The sequence below is a fragment of the Pseudopipra pipra genome, chromosome 1 (assembly GCF_036250125.1).
Source record: "Pseudopipra pipra isolate bDixPip1 chromosome 1, bDixPip1.hap1, whole genome shotgun sequence".
NCBI classification, from domain to species: Eukaryota; Metazoa; Chordata; class Aves; order Passeriformes; family Pipridae; genus Pseudopipra; species Pseudopipra pipra.
Window position 1 is genome coordinate 6,789,600 of NC_087549.1, and position 15,529 is coordinate 6,805,128.

A 15,529-nucleotide genomic window follows, 5' to 3' on the forward strand; every position below is an offset into this window, starting at 1 on the left:
TGTGAACTTACTACAAAAATCATATTATAATGCTAAAATAGTTTTAAAAAAAAATTGCAAAGTTCTGGATGGGGAAATGGAAGCAGAACCACTCTTAAGAACAGATATCATTCTATTTATCCCCAATCATTACATAGACATTTCAAATTTCTATTGCATTTTGAACTTTAAACTTCTAGTTCCTTTGCCCAGAAGGATGAAATTCCAATTTGAAATGCACGCTCTGCAGCATCACTTAGAAAGATGTACGACCTCAAAGTTGTTCTAATTCAAACAGTCAGGGGACATTATTTCATGCCATTTATTACCTATCTAAATGTGGGGACATCCCCAAGACAGCAAAGACACTATTGGAAATGCTGATGCAGACTGGACAATTCATTCAAAGGCAGGCTCATGTCCTTGCCCAAAACCTTTTAAGTAAGGTGATGTCATGGAGAACTGGTATCATGGAACTGTCACCAGGACTGTCCCACTGTAAAGTCACTGCAGCACAGGCAGGATGAATGTCTATGTATGCTCTTGAAGTGAATGACAGAGTTACTTCAATGAGACCCAGATTTCACTCAAAACACAATCACAGGACATAATTTTTTACCTAGTGATAATAAAACCCAGCAGAAATGGAGTCATAGAATCAGAGAACGGCTTGGGTTGAAAGGGCCTGAAGTCCAGGCTGCAAAGGCTGGAGACAATCAGTGCTTAAGTTTGCAGTGAAATGAAGCAAAGTACTTGTAACACAAACAGCTGGATGGTCTGCAGTCAGCCCACCTCAACTGGAACCCAGTGGTTCCTGTGTTAGACCACTCAGTAATGAAATAAGACTTCAGAAAAACTATCACATTTGTGAAATATTTTAATATGTGACTATCAAAGCTAAGTCATACTAGCAAAATATTTTAGTATTGCCATTAAGGAGCTCTGTTGTTCACAACTCCAGAGTGGAAGGCTTGATACTTCACTCCTTGAACTGTTCATAGCACTCCCTAAATGAGCTTCTATTGGTAATCCTGGTGTCCAGTCCAAATTACAGCAAGTGAAATTGCATTCTGCTTATCTAAATTCCCCACACAGTATCTATATACAGTTTTTATATTTGGCCTGCATTTAAAATGGTAGGTGCTGTTCCACTCCAGAGGCTCATGCCTCTCAGTCTGAAGGGAATGATTACTATATATCTCCTGTGCTTATTCAAAGGGTTTTTTTGATTCTGCTTTTCATTTATTTAAATAATTACTATTGCTTGCTGTGGAAAACACTTTAAAAATGCAGTTTCAGCACAGTAAAAGATGACAGCAGGGAAAACTTCTCCAGACTGACAGATCAGCTAATAAAATCACCTTAAATATTTGAAGTTTAAAAATATAGATTTTTTTTTATGGTCAGTTTATTCCAGGTATTAAAAATTATCTCCTACTCAAGACACTTTGACTGATGACAAGGTTAATAGGAAGTCCTAATTTTAGCCATATCCCCATAATGTCAAACCCATTTTTCAATAGTCAGTATATGGAATTAGAAGTTATGAAAACCTGCTAAAGAGGTGGCATTTTGGTGTGAAATTATCATCTGATATTGTTTATTTTCAAAACAGAACAAAGAACCAAATCATACTTTTGTTAGGATGAATTTGAGATTCAGTGAAGAAAAACACATCAGATGCAACCATAACAGAGGAATGGAACACACGTGCTTTGCAAGCAGTATTTAGGAAAAAGAACACAAACTAAATTATCAGAGTTTTATTTCTGTTACAAATTATCACAATCACAATTAATATAAAACAGAAAGCACTGAGGAAACATGACTGTTGGATACAAGGTTTATCAAGGTGTAAAAACCACATCCAAGACTCTACTACTAGAAAACCTGTGACTGTGTATTAGAGAAAACATTTCTATGCATCAAACACCAAGTGAAAGAGAATAAGCAGCATAGTATAATTGACAGGGATTAAACACCTTCATGCTTCTGAAGGTAATGGAAGTTGGAGCATCATTTCTACCCAAGAGTCTTGTTTTAAGCAGACTTGTTTACAATCAGCTATTAGGAAAAGCCTCAGCATAAACCACCAATCTTCGTTTTAACTCATCCATGTTGTTCATACGTTAGACAAGCTATTTCCAAAAGCATTTAAATTCTAGTCATGAGACTTCACACACTCTCTTACACTTGCTGCATAAGGCTAAAAACAGTCACTAAAGGAGCAGAAGGAACGGGAGGTTGCGTTATTGCTTGTAACAGGAACTTAGATGAAAATTTTTTATTGAGCTCCAAATAAAACATTGTTGCATCACTATACAATTAAGAGTTTAAATATACAGTTATTTTAAAAAGTGTATACTGTTATACACTTTAAGGCTTTAATACAAGAAATACTGAACAGGATTTTCACACTCCGTAGCCTCTCGCTGATTTCTGGGCACACGGATAAGTACAATGCTCTAAGCAGTCCATAATTAACATGGCAGAAGTTCCTGAAAGAGAGCAAAATACAATTTATTTGTATATATCCTAAGACTGGTGACCATGAATTCTCTGAAAACTGTTAAGATTATAAGCAGTGGAATCAGGCAATTATGCATATAATTAACATATGTAGATTTATGGAAACCACTGCAGAAACTATCATTGAAATTCAGTGCAAATGTTATAAAAAGGTTCAATAAAGGCAAATTAATGATATGATTAATTATAACCATTGACATTACTTGCTTGACTGGTAACATACAATAACAGACCAGTGTCAGAGTACGAAACTCTACTAGAATGAAAACACACTTCTAGGTTAATTTGTTACAGTGGAAGAAAGGCTGCCCCCTACATTGATTTATTTTTTTAATTTAGAGACCTTCCCCGATTATTTTTCCTCTCTGTTCAAAATCTAATGGATTTCACTTCAGAGATTACAGAAACAAAAACTAACAGGAAAATGCAATAGCAGACTGCTAGTGTATGTTATTTTAGAAACTGTCAAGAGAAGTTTTGCACCGCAAATACACAGTTTTGAAGAGTATCTAATATCAACTGTTTGAACTGATGCACTTTATAGAGTGCACACCTCTACAGGACATGATAATTGATACCTTTTGTTTTTTAAGAGGCATGAAAACACATTTTCTTAGGAGAAAGAAAGATTTTAAGTTATCAACATGGAGCTTTGGAAGTAGGAAGACTTAGTTTATATCGTGAAACCACATGGTAATCATTCAATGATGCACCCAAACAGCCTCTGCTATCAGGGAAACACACTTTTCCCCTGCCAAAAGGAACTTAAACCAATTTAAGTTTCTGGACTTCAAGGCAGAGTAGCAGAGAAGTGGCACACATGCTTACTGATACATTCATCCTCCCTACTGGAGGAACCAAGAAAAGATGGCATTTAAAAAAAAAAAAAAAGAGTTGGGTTGACAATATAGAACAGTGAACTCACTTCTGAATTCACTTATTTATCTACTAGTCATCCCTGCCACTAGATACTTTAGTTTCAACCTTTTTTAGTTTCAACCCTTCAAGTTTCACTGTATATGTTTAATATAACACTTGATATTTGCAGATGAACGCTTCCTATGTAACTCATCATACTATTTAAGATGTGAACAGAGATTTTGCCAATCTACTATAAATATTTTTAAAAGATATTTATATATTCAGTTTTGCCATAGCAGTTCTAGCAGCTGTTATTAAATCTTTGCCCCTTGAGCCCCAAAGGGCAGAAATCTTCTCCAAGCTCTCCTACCCTTAAAGAGTCCTTTGATTTAAACCCTTAAAACACTCAAAATTGTTCTAAAGCCATTTTGTATGCACAAAAGGTTCCTTCAGGATGTGACAGCAGCCTCTTAAATTTACTGTGGTATACAGAGGCAGTGCAATGTATGCAGTATTTCACAGTACAGAGCTCTATTTATCTGAGCCTTGTCAACTAAAGGCACTGAGATCATGACATTAGCAGGGAGAATTACCATTCCAAATAGAAAAAACCCCCCCTATTTCTATTTAAAATATACGCCACCTGAGCATAAATACAGTTAAACAGTAGAGCCAGTTATTCTTCAGCTAATGTTTCTCGATGGATTTGTTCTCCTTCAATTTGTGCCAAAAATCAGTCTGCTAACTTATGCAGAAATGCTTGACTTGGAAAATCAGTCTACAAAATGTGTTTTTCAAGTTTGAGGCATGTTTGCTGACCAGATTAGAGTTTTAAATTCCCATTTTAACAGTACTAGCATCAAATTACATACATTTTCTTCGGCTTCCTCTGTGCAATGAAATACTTAATTGGTTGAAATGTTGTCATAACTATGTATACCTTTCAATACACAGCCAGAGGAGTGTCCACACACTGTGACAGTCTAATGTCCTCATTAAGGGTAGCTTAAAACTATTACTTTTCCCACCAGAATTCAACAGAGCCAATGATACTTAAAGTCTTGTGCAGAATTAAGAATTAAGGACCTGATCAAAAGCTTCATTATTTATTTAATAATTTCCCAGCTGAGTAAAGATACCTACCAAAGCATCAGAAGATTAGGGTTTTTGTTCTCTTGGCTGTCCAAAGAGGTGGGTTTCCTGACAAGAGAGGAAAAAAGAGGTAATTTTACTAAAGTTCAAAGAATTTCAAATAAAAACTAAAGAAAACAATGTAAATCAAACTATAAATAATAGAAACTTAATGCTTAACAAAAAGCATTTGTAATGTTTAAGTTACTAGAATTTATGGGAAAATAATATATTACAAACTACTGGTTATGAGGTTTTACAGTTGTTTAATAGGGAATAGTTTGTCCAAATTTAACTAGCTAAGCTAAGGCTTTTTAGATTACTGATACAAATTAAACGTTTTAAAATGAGAATTTAGGTGTCCTCAAAGCCTTTCCTACATTCTAAAAGGAAACTTTCTAAGTTGTAGCCTCCCTGTTTTTATTGGTTATATTGAGATAACTTAAGTGAGATTAAAATCTAATTTGATTTATTTACCTTGGCAAATGAAGACCGTTTTAAGGGTTACACATCCTCTGCCTCTGACGAAAGCGACCTCAATTAGTCAAGTCAGAAAGTCTTTAAAAGCTTTGTGTTTATTGCTTCCAGCACGGAGCGAGGTGGTCATTAACGTATCAAAATTCTCATAAAAATTCCAAAGTTGCACTAGTGAAAAAATGCTCAACAAGATGAAAACTAGTCACATCTTTTCCAGAAAATTCATTAGCTATTTTAAACCATTTTTTTAACAAAAGTATTTTGATTTAATGTGGCACTCAAGCAGATCCATACCATTTGGATACTTTAAACAGCATTTATATCTACTGTGAGTATATAGAGAGATACATTTAGGTTTAAACCATTTTGTTTTAAAAGAAGTTGCGCAGTGTTTAATATGAGCCTTTTATGCTGATCACTGTTAAACATTTCTCCCTGTTTACTACTATTTATGAAGTTTTATTATAAGATAAAGCATAAAATTAATCTCACACACACTGATTTTTCTTTCAAAAGTTTATTTAGTATCAAGCAAGGGTAAAACTTTGCTTAACACTACAGAACATTTCAAGACTTGAGTTACAAAATACCACATTATTCGCATTTGTAGTTTGCTTTCCTTTTTATGCATGTTTGCAAAGAGAAAATCTAGCAAATGGCTGAAAATGAAAACTAAAAACTAAATTCTTGAAAACCTTTAAAGTAAAAGGTTACGCTTATGTTATAAAGAATGGACTAACGTATTTAGTAAACCTATTTTTTGTTTAACACTAGTTAATCAAAGGTTATTTTTTTGATCACCTATTTTTTCAAATACAGTTTGGAAATAACAAAGTTCCTTGTTTTACATATCTTTCTGTCCAGGTTGTTCTTTCAACAAAATATTTTAAAGTTCAGTCCATCCATTCAGATTTTTTATGCACTTTGAGTTAATAAAAAGGGATTGTTCATAGAAAAAATTACTTTGAACAGTATACAGGACTGGTGGAGATTGGATATTTCACAACATCAGACAGTACAATCAGTATCTGGCATATGGCTGGTCTCTGTAGACTCCTTTTGTTGTCCTTGCAGAAGGTGCCTTGTGTCGTGAGTTGGTCCATTCTTCTTGCCCTACAAGAAAGGAAAACATGGTTAGACCCCTTCCAGTGTTCTCAGATGCTGTACTTATTTTTCCCTTATTTAACTGTTAATTAGATAACCACGTTCTGTTTACCAAAACCAGGGTGGACAAAGTGACGTCTAACACTTGAACCAAAAAATCTGGGTATAACACATCTATATGAGCCACCCCATAATGATTTCTCAGCACATAAGAGCAGAGAATGTGAAAAGCTAATGGCAAAGATATTTAGGGCTCTGGCATTCAGCTGGACCTGCTTGTTGCAAATGCACAGAAGTGTCGGCTCCAGTAGCAGACCTATCAATAATTACACTGGGATTAAATGAATGGAGAGTATGAATTATGTATAAGCAAATAAGACGCCCTCAGAAATAAGTTTCTTTGCATCAGTACCAGTTTAGACCTAATTCAAAATATGCAACCCAAGCCTCAAGTATCACTACAAACACCTGTGGCTTCTAACATCCTAAGGCCAATATTCCATTTCACTGTAAACACACATCTTGTCTAAAATGCAAGAAACAGGAAGGCAGATTATAAAAGAAATTAAAAGGACAAGGAGTATTTTGACTATAAAATAAGTTTATAAAAAACGTGCTATATTTAATGCTTTATAATCCTACCACCTTTTAATGGTAATAAATATTAAAAAAGGTAGCAAAATTATTATCTTAAATGAGAGTCAGACCTACTGTGCCAGGCATTTACAAGAAGGAAAACACAGGACCGAACACAGAGTATAAAGAAACAGTACATAGGCACATTTAATCAAGTAAACAAATCAGACTAGTCAGGTAGTTAAAAATAAAATGTATAACTGTTTATATCACCCCTGCAAGAAAAAAAAAAAGACAAAAAAACCTCAACCCTAAAAGCAAATAGACCTTAAAATAGCATATGTGTTTCCATAGCTACTAGAATTGCCCTGCCCTAAAATGCAATTCAGAAACTAAGGGTGGAATCCAAACCTATGGTAGACTAAAATGGAGGCATCACTTTGCTTTGTAGTCAAAAAGAATGAAATCAAAGAACCCCTTGAATGCTAAGGAAATTTGCTCCAACAGGAAGTATCTGAAATTAGGTGACAAGAATCCCATACGTCGAGGGTTAAGTTTCACCATCTCCTCACAGAAGCCTCATCCTAGCTACTTTTTAATAATGTAGGTGGTTGCCTGCAGAGTCCAGGTTATAAATCATACCTAGGTGGTCAGGACATTTGCCTAGGAGGTAGAAGGAACAAGTTCAAATTTGGTGTAAGGCTGAAAGAATTAAACTTGCACCTCAGGCAAGTTCCACGGGAATCTGATAACAAAATAACACACACGAGAATCAACCTCTTGTGCTTCCCCATTGCACAGACCGCAAGGTTTATATTAAAAAAGAGAAAGAACCTGAGCCTAATAGTAAGGGCAGCTGACTGAGGGGAAGAATTAATATCCTAGCTCTTAAACACCACTGCAAGGAACTGTTCAAATGTAAAAAGCTGTCTTGGCAACAGTTTAAGGGGTATATTTGGCTCCTTTTAGAGCAACTGGCCAAATCAGTAGGGTAAAGAGTTACCTTACTGTTCATCAGTTTCCATTTTGGTGCTGTTCAGGGCTCCAAATCCTAAAAAGATTGATATTCGTGCTATATTCCCTGGATTGTCACCTGAGTTTCTCAGAGGAGGAAGTTTAAGTACCTCCTAGGAATCTGAGTTCCCTCCTTGCCAGCACGAGCCAATCATCTGTTCATTATGCAGTCTTAGGACTTTTAGTTTGAGGTACCTAATGTTCTTTATATACAGATTATTAGTCTCTAACTCTGCATTTAAAGGATATCCTTGAACGTCAGCTAGTTAAGAAATAAAATGTATAAGTGTTTATGTGCAAAAACTTCAGTGGCTGCAACCCATATAATCATTCTTCAAGGTATTTATAGTCTTCCTCTCAACTTGAGTAAATACATCACTTAATATTCTGAGTGGCTGTGCTTTGATAAATAGAAAACCAACTTTAAATGCAAAAGCAATGAAAAATCCATACTTTCAACCTTGAATACCACAATCCATATTTTTCCCCATCAGTCTATCTACATTAAGCAGTTTCATACATTTTCACCCCCATCAATTTTGCATTAATGAACTAGTCTTAGAAATATCAGGCTTATAATGGCAAACAGTTTATTTTAATGCTGAAATAAAGATTTAAGCTATATATCTATCAACACCAACTGAAAGTGCTGGGGGACTGAGGAATTCCAAATGACCTTCTTTTGATAAACTGACTTTCCCCTTAAGCAAAATAATTAGTTTAAGCAGATAATGTTGGGCAAACTACTGGATTAGGTGCATTTATCACAACTTAGTTGAGGTCATTTTAGTTTTCAGCAGGAAGCACCCAAATGGAGTTAAAGAAATAGACCATGGAAAACTTAGTAAAGCTCTAAAATCATTGAAGCATTCATTACCTAGAATCACAATTTTTACACTAGCTACTAACAACCCTCAAATGATTGAGATTTGAGAAGCCTAGATTATATTTCTCTAATCTCTAGCCAGAGATTTAACATTTATCTCTTAAGCAAAGGTGCCTTTTAACATGCTTTATGCTTCTTTATAACAGATTTTTTTAATTAAACCTGTCACTACTCCACTTCTGTATTAAAAATAAATGTGATCTTTACCACCAGCATATGTTTTTTGCTTCATTATGCATTGTTTCGTCTCTATATAACATACAGTAACCCATTGCCCTCATGACTATTAGCTACCTAAAGTACTTCCCTAACCTTTACATAATGACTCCCTGCTTGATTTCCCAAGACTGATGCATGAAAATGAACTGATACAAAAAGACCATACAAGACTAAAACACACTCAATTAGGCCCTGATTCAGCTGGGAGCTTCAGCATATTCTTACCTTGTACCAAGTCTCAATGCCAGCTACATGACACTAGAGGCATTTGCTTTTGGCAGCCAAAAGTTCTGGAAAAATGTCCTACACTCCCATTTTTCTCTTTAAATCTCATTAAATGTGACATGAAATGGGTGCTTGCAGCACAATTTAGATTTGATTTTTTTTCTATTTCTTTGATTTTAGTTTCACACAACCACATTATCTAAGAGACCTCAGAGACCCCTTTCAGTATTTTTCTCAATAAGCACACAAGGAGCTCTGTGACAGCACGGGAATCCCTGAGCAGCTGTTATCCACTGCAGAACTGAGACTTTCCTTATGGAAATTGTTCTTTGATTATATTTTTTTCAAGAGTCTACTACTGTAGTCATTCAGCTCATAAAGCCACTCACCATAAGAGTCATATGTTTCTTCACTCAGGCCGTGACCATAGTCATAGTAATCTGCTCCACTGTGGGGGGAAGAGGAAAGTGGAAAAAAACAAGAAATAAACCAGTTATGAGCAGCAATGCTTATTACACATTCCACCTTTGAAAAGAAGAAAGCTTGAAGGATATAGACAAGCATCCATGTGACAGTGACAACTGAGGTTCTACTTGTTCATTACTTAGAAACCATATTGACTTTCATTTAGGATTTTTTTCATCACTGAGCTCCTCATTCACACTGTAAATGTGGACGTGGGAATTCTGTATTTAAAATTATACCTATAGTTTGGAAGGTTGAAGACCTTATAAGCATCAATGAAAGAATCAGAGGTGTAGGTACAGAACCAATTTGTCATATAAACTCCTCTTCATTATCTTCTGTTGCCTAATATTTTGCCTCTGGATCTTTGAATTCACTGATAGAAATGTAATAAAGGACAAGCAACTTGCTGACTGGAGGGTTATATAGCTGCTATACCTGTACAAGTTCCAATGTCTTCAAAACAACGGATGTGCACAAATATAAATGCTACAATTTTAACTCTCAGGCAGGAAATGAAAATAGGAACTACATTAGAAGCAGAAATACGTAGTTTTTAAGATTCAAAAGTATGTATGAATACCATAACCATGGCCTAAACCAGTCTTACATTTCATAATGGCATTTACATTTTTAATAAGATCTCTGAATGGAAACTGAAGAACAATCCTGATTATGCACTATTCCATTATGCTTTCATATTTCATGTAAGTCTGGCTAGGGGTAGTGTTTTACACAGTTCACAGGACATCAACAGCAAGTGCCTTAATTGTTTCTTTCCTTTTCTTTCTAACCACAGCCAGACTCAGGGCTGATGGTATTTGGAAAATACTCTATAAACGTTAGCTACCAATCATTACCTCTTGAGTGAGAAGGAAATCACTAATATATGATCACTAGCAAGTATTTACTAATATTGACAAAATGTTTCTAACAAGAGATTGATTGCTAACAAAGTAAACACCAGAGAGACCCCCCCCCCAATTTTATACCCTTAACGTGAATTAGCAGGTAAAGCATTTATATAAAGCAAACATCACAATCACTTCTAAACTGACAGAAGACAATTTGTTGGTTTTGGGTTGTTTGTGGTTTACTTTGGGTTTGGTTCTTTTTTTTTTTAACTTAAAAGTTTTACATCCCACAAAGCAACCAGGACAGAAAAAATAGAGTTGTGGTGTGTGCAAATGGATATATAAAAAAAGTCTGGGTATTTTTTATTGCTAGTATAACAGTTCCTAAGCAAAAACTTTTAACAGAATGCACTATGGAGACCCATAAAAATATCTCTATACAACCTAAATGTTATCTATGGTTTCTCAGTCCATGTGATGAGGACCCCAGAATAACAAGGGTCCTGCAGCAGCCAGTGATCAAACAGTATTTATTCTGACAACCAACTTAAAAGTGACATTCACTGTCTTTCCACATAGTACTTGATTATTTATTTTAAGGCTGTCATTGAGTTTAGAAGCCAACAGCAGCTGAGCCCTCTTCCTGTGTCTGTCAATCCTGTCAGAATGACTTTGCAGTGTCTCATTTCATAGATCTGATATATCTATTAAACAAAAGACTCACTTTACCGCACATAAACTGCAAAACAAATAAGCATCAGAAAGGAAGAAACCTTTTACTTATACTGAAAGCACATCATAACCCATCTTTATTAACAGAGAAGCCCCTCAAAATTAATAATCTGTCCAAAAGGTACAAGTTATAATGGGAAGTAAAGCTGCCCAGTGCAATTCAGTGTTCTCTGCTCTACTTCATTTGTGCTCTATGAGCAATGACAACCCTCCTCCATTCAACTGCATGTTAAACAAACCCAAAGCTTCACATGAGACAACTTAAAGACTAAGACTCGAAGAAAAGGGTACATACAGATGCTGCAAGAAATTCTATGTGCAAAAAAAACAAAAATAAAAATTAAAAGAGCATTTTTTGATTAATCTGCAAGAGTCTGAATAGCCCATGGAGTTCACAACCAAGACCAAAGGTAACTGGGGGTGGGTTTGTTTTTTTTTTTTAGTGCTGTATATGAAGTTACAGCTTATATATTTTTCTTTTTTAAAGCAAATCACCTGCTAAAAGGAAACCCAGTCAAAGCAACCTGCAATACCAAACTTCTAAATTGTAAATTTTAACTCATTAACTGAGATAACTGAGATAACTGAGATAGTTGAGGTCAATTCTGCTGTGAGGATTTAAGTAGCTATATTAAACAATTCTTCCTGTGGACAGTAGGTATGTTACAAACTTTTGTTTTAAAAGCATCCTTGACATTTAGATTCTTTTTTCATATCTTTTTTATATATGTTCTTTGACATCTTAGCATTCTGACTGAAGATAATTTAAACTATTTCCCTTGAAATTCTGCGAGGAAAGCCCTTTTCATAGAATCATAGGAAGGCTTGGGTTGGAAGGGACCTTAAAGTTCACCTAATTCCAACTCCCTGTCACAGATAAGAAGACTAGATTAGGCAGCTCAGGTTGCTCCTCTTCCTTTCATTTTGTCTCACAGAAAGGAGAACAAATTCACAAAACCAGTATATTTCCTTTAACCTTGTGTGACTCCCTCCTTTCAGAAAAAAGAAAAAAAATGACATGGATCCTTTCTTTTTTAACCCAGCAAGACTAAACATGGAACATTTGTGCTTGAAGGTTTTGTTTTCAGATGTGAAATGTCTCTTTGAGGCCATTTTCTTAATTTTTCCTTACTTCTTTAAGCATCTACTCTTTTAGATGAATAATTGGATTACATGGCATAGTCAGCTGAGTTTTCAGGCATCTTTGTAACCATGAAGGAAAAAGGCAGAAGTGCAACCAACACTGGAATATCAGTTGTGACTCAGATCTTTTGTACATAAAGAGCTTTTGCTTATAACCCCTCATATTTAACTTCTTTTGTATTCTCATTCCAGCACAATGGCTTTGGACTGTCAAGAGAGAAGACAGAGGTGGCAAACAAAAAATGCTTTGATTTTCCCCATCACCATAAAAACTCAGAACTACTTAATGCTATGGAAGGATTAGCAAGTAACAATAAACTTAAGTATGTTGTTTCTAATTGCTGAGGGCTGGGCAGTAATCCTACAATGCTTAGAGAAAGTATGAAGAGAGGTTTCAGTAGTTAAGTATGGCCAGGGGGAAGTGCATGTTTTCTCTGTTAGAGAAACAGCCTGAGGCAGAGAGGAGCAAGCTCAGATTTTAGCCCTGCATCACTGGTCAAGTAGAAATGCTTCCCACGGGCTTTACCCAGTGAAACAGAGGACTGGGAAGCTTTCTGCCATTTTTCTAGAATCACTGGGCTGGAGAACTGCCTTGAAATAGTTCAATTTAGAAGTATTCAACATAAGCCTTCAAAGGTCCTGCAGAATATGACCTGAATTTCTCAGGCTTTTCTGCAAAGCTGATTTGTTTCTGAAAATATCTTGATGAACCATAATAGCACAAATATTTATGAAAAAAACCCAACAAATAGGAGTAACTGCTCTTGACATGATGGTTAAGCCTCAAGGAACTTCTACCTTTTATACTATATAAACGATTAGCTTATTCTTTGTAGAGAATATTCTCTTGGGACAGATATCAACAGAATGGTAGTTTCAGCCTAACTCTCATGGGTTCCTCAATACAAGATAGATATTGAGGTGCTGGAGTGAATCCAGAGAAGGGCAATAGAGCTGGAGGAGGGTCTGGAGAGTAAATCATGAGGAGTGGCTGTGAGAGCTGGAGGTGTTTAGTCTGGAGAAAAGGAGGCTCAGAGGGGAACTTACTGCTCCCTACAACCATGTGAACAGAGGTTGCATGTAGTGAGGTGGGTGTCAGTCTCCTCTCTCAGGCAACAAATGACAGGATGAGAGGAAATGGTCTCAAGCTGTGCCAGGATGATTCAGGTCAGACATCAGGAAGAATTTCTTTACTGAAAGGGTGGTGAGGCATCAGAGTGGGCTGCCAGGAAGGGGGTGGAGTCATCACCCCTGGAAGTGTTCAAGAAATGTCTGGATGTGACACTTAGTGCTATGGTTTAGTTGACATCCTGCTGTTCAGTCAAATGTTGGACTTGTCTCAAAGGTCTTCTCCAACCTTAATGATTCTATGATTCCATATCTGAAGAGGTCACTAGGCTATTTTTGGGATAAACCCAAAACAGGCAGGTCAACCACACAGTGCAAGTGTACTTCCAAAACCGCACAAAGGAAGTAAAAACATATTGTGATTAATTCATGTGACTGCCACAGCTCTTTAAAAGATGTCTGTAACAAATGACTACAAGTGGTCATTATGCCATTTCTGTGTTTCAAACAGAAGTAGCGTGGCATGGAGCCTGATTGCTAAGGGGAGATTAAAAGGTCTCTGATTGAAAGCTTTTAGCTTACTGGAAAATCCCAGACTTAAGCACTGACAAGCCTGGCTCTCAGGTTTAAACACTGAGTGATCAGAAACCTTCTCCGACTTCAGTGATAAAAAAAACAGCTTTAGCAACCAGTTCAACTTCATGTAATGCTCATTAGGGAAAAAATGACCAAAATTTGTTTATTCCTTTGCACATTAGGATCAAGTAATTTTGGGACTGATCCCTTCAGGCATAAGCCAGGGCAGTTTCAGAAAGTGGCAATAAAATCCTTACAAACACTAAGGTTTTCTTTTGTGCCATGAGCAGCTCCCCAAGATCAGCTTTGTCCTTCTACACAGCATTGCACAGAACAGCAGCAAAGTAGAAAGAACAAATGAGGATCTCTCTAACAAGAGTTCTTATATGACAGACCCTGACCAATATGATCACATCTGAAGAGAACTCCTCCACAAAGACAAGCCTCTTTCTGTCATTCCTATCAGATCATCATGCTCAGCTGCTCCTGATAACAAAAAGCATTCTGTCAACAGTAAACAGGAAGAGTGTCCAGGCAAAAATAACTGCAGTGAAGCTCCCAACTCCATAACTGTCTTGAACACTGAGCATCTGCTCTCAATGCTTCTGTGGATTCACTAGAACACCATATTCTGTAACTCAGCTTACAGGACAGCAGAAATCTAGGATGTCAAGAGGAGATCCACATCTTTTCTTGCATTTTGTATATACATTTTTATTTAATGCCCAGTTCTGCTACTTCTTAGAAGTTTCTTTGGTACATACTCTCATCCCTGCATCTCAGTCTGTATAACAGATAATCATCTCAGAAAGCAACTGAGACCTGTATGTGAGAGCTTTTTAAAATACAGAAAAAATATACAATCTTCCTTAAATTATATCTCCTTGTACTCTCATACAGGTAATACAAACAGCAAATCTATTACCTTTAATCATAAAAGATGACCAGAGTGCCCTCTCAAGGATTCCCTCAGCTATCACCATTTAGAAATTACTTTTTATGATAGAAATTGCAAGAAATTTGACTTCTGATCAGTGAAATGCCCTCAGAGGCATCTGCATTCTGGTGCTATCTACCAGGCACAGAACTATGTCTATCTACATATTTCTAGTAAACTCTACACAGTTGCCTAAAGCAGTTTCACCATCTGAAGTGTCCACTTGTCACTGTCTGAACTCAATTAGTCTTCCCACCTCATCCCCACTACATTCTCATGTCCCTCTCTCCAAAGAGGAAAGGAAAATGGCAAGTAGAAGTAGTAAGTGACACATATGGCACAAATAAGGCTTCTTAAGAACAGCAGCAGGAGCTACAGCTTTACCTTGAAACTCTGAATAGAATGAAGCAACAATATATTCCAGAACATGAGAAATGCTAAACATGTTAATGTCAAATATTCTCTACATAAATAAGAAAGCATTGGCAAAAAACTAAAAATTCAGGTTGCATAGAGCCAGCATTTTGGTTTGGCCTGTGAATTAGAACCAAGCCCCAGCCACTCCACACCATGTCTGTCTGGTTTGCAAAGCAGGCTGGAAGTCTGAAACTATCCAGGTGTGTACCAAACATGTTCCAACTCCTAAATGGAGAATAAAGACATGAACCAACATCAATGTTAACATCAGAAAAAGATGTGTTTTCTTCCCTTTCTCAACAGACAAGACTATTTAGGACAGTGGAAGCAGCAGAG

General features: G+C 36.3%; 1 protein-coding gene across 4 annotated transcripts in view; it reads right to left on the reverse strand.

The window, feature by feature from the left end:
• Positions 1 to 1,727: 1,727 nt before the first annotated feature.
• KHDRBS3 (KH RNA binding domain containing, signal transduction associated 3) overlaps positions 1,728 to 15,529 on the reverse strand; it is a 97,619-nt gene continuing 83,817 nt past the window's right edge. For 2 of the 4 annotated variants that reach the window (XM_064644269.1, XM_064644237.1), the window contains 4 exons: positions 9,391 to 9,449; positions 4,978 to 6,090; positions 4,513 to 4,569; positions 1,728 to 2,477 (listed from right to left, as the gene is read on the reverse strand). In XM_064644269.1, coding sequence (XP_064500339.1) covers positions 5,999 to 6,090; positions 9,391 to 9,449 — 151 coding nt within the window. In that variant the 3' untranslated portion in view covers positions 1,728 to 2,477; positions 4,513 to 4,569; positions 4,978 to 5,998. The remainder of the gene's footprint in view (positions 2,478 to 4,512; positions 4,570 to 4,977; positions 6,091 to 9,390; positions 9,450 to 15,529) is intronic. The other 2 variants (XM_064644248.1, XM_064644259.1) reach the window with 2 other exon arrangements.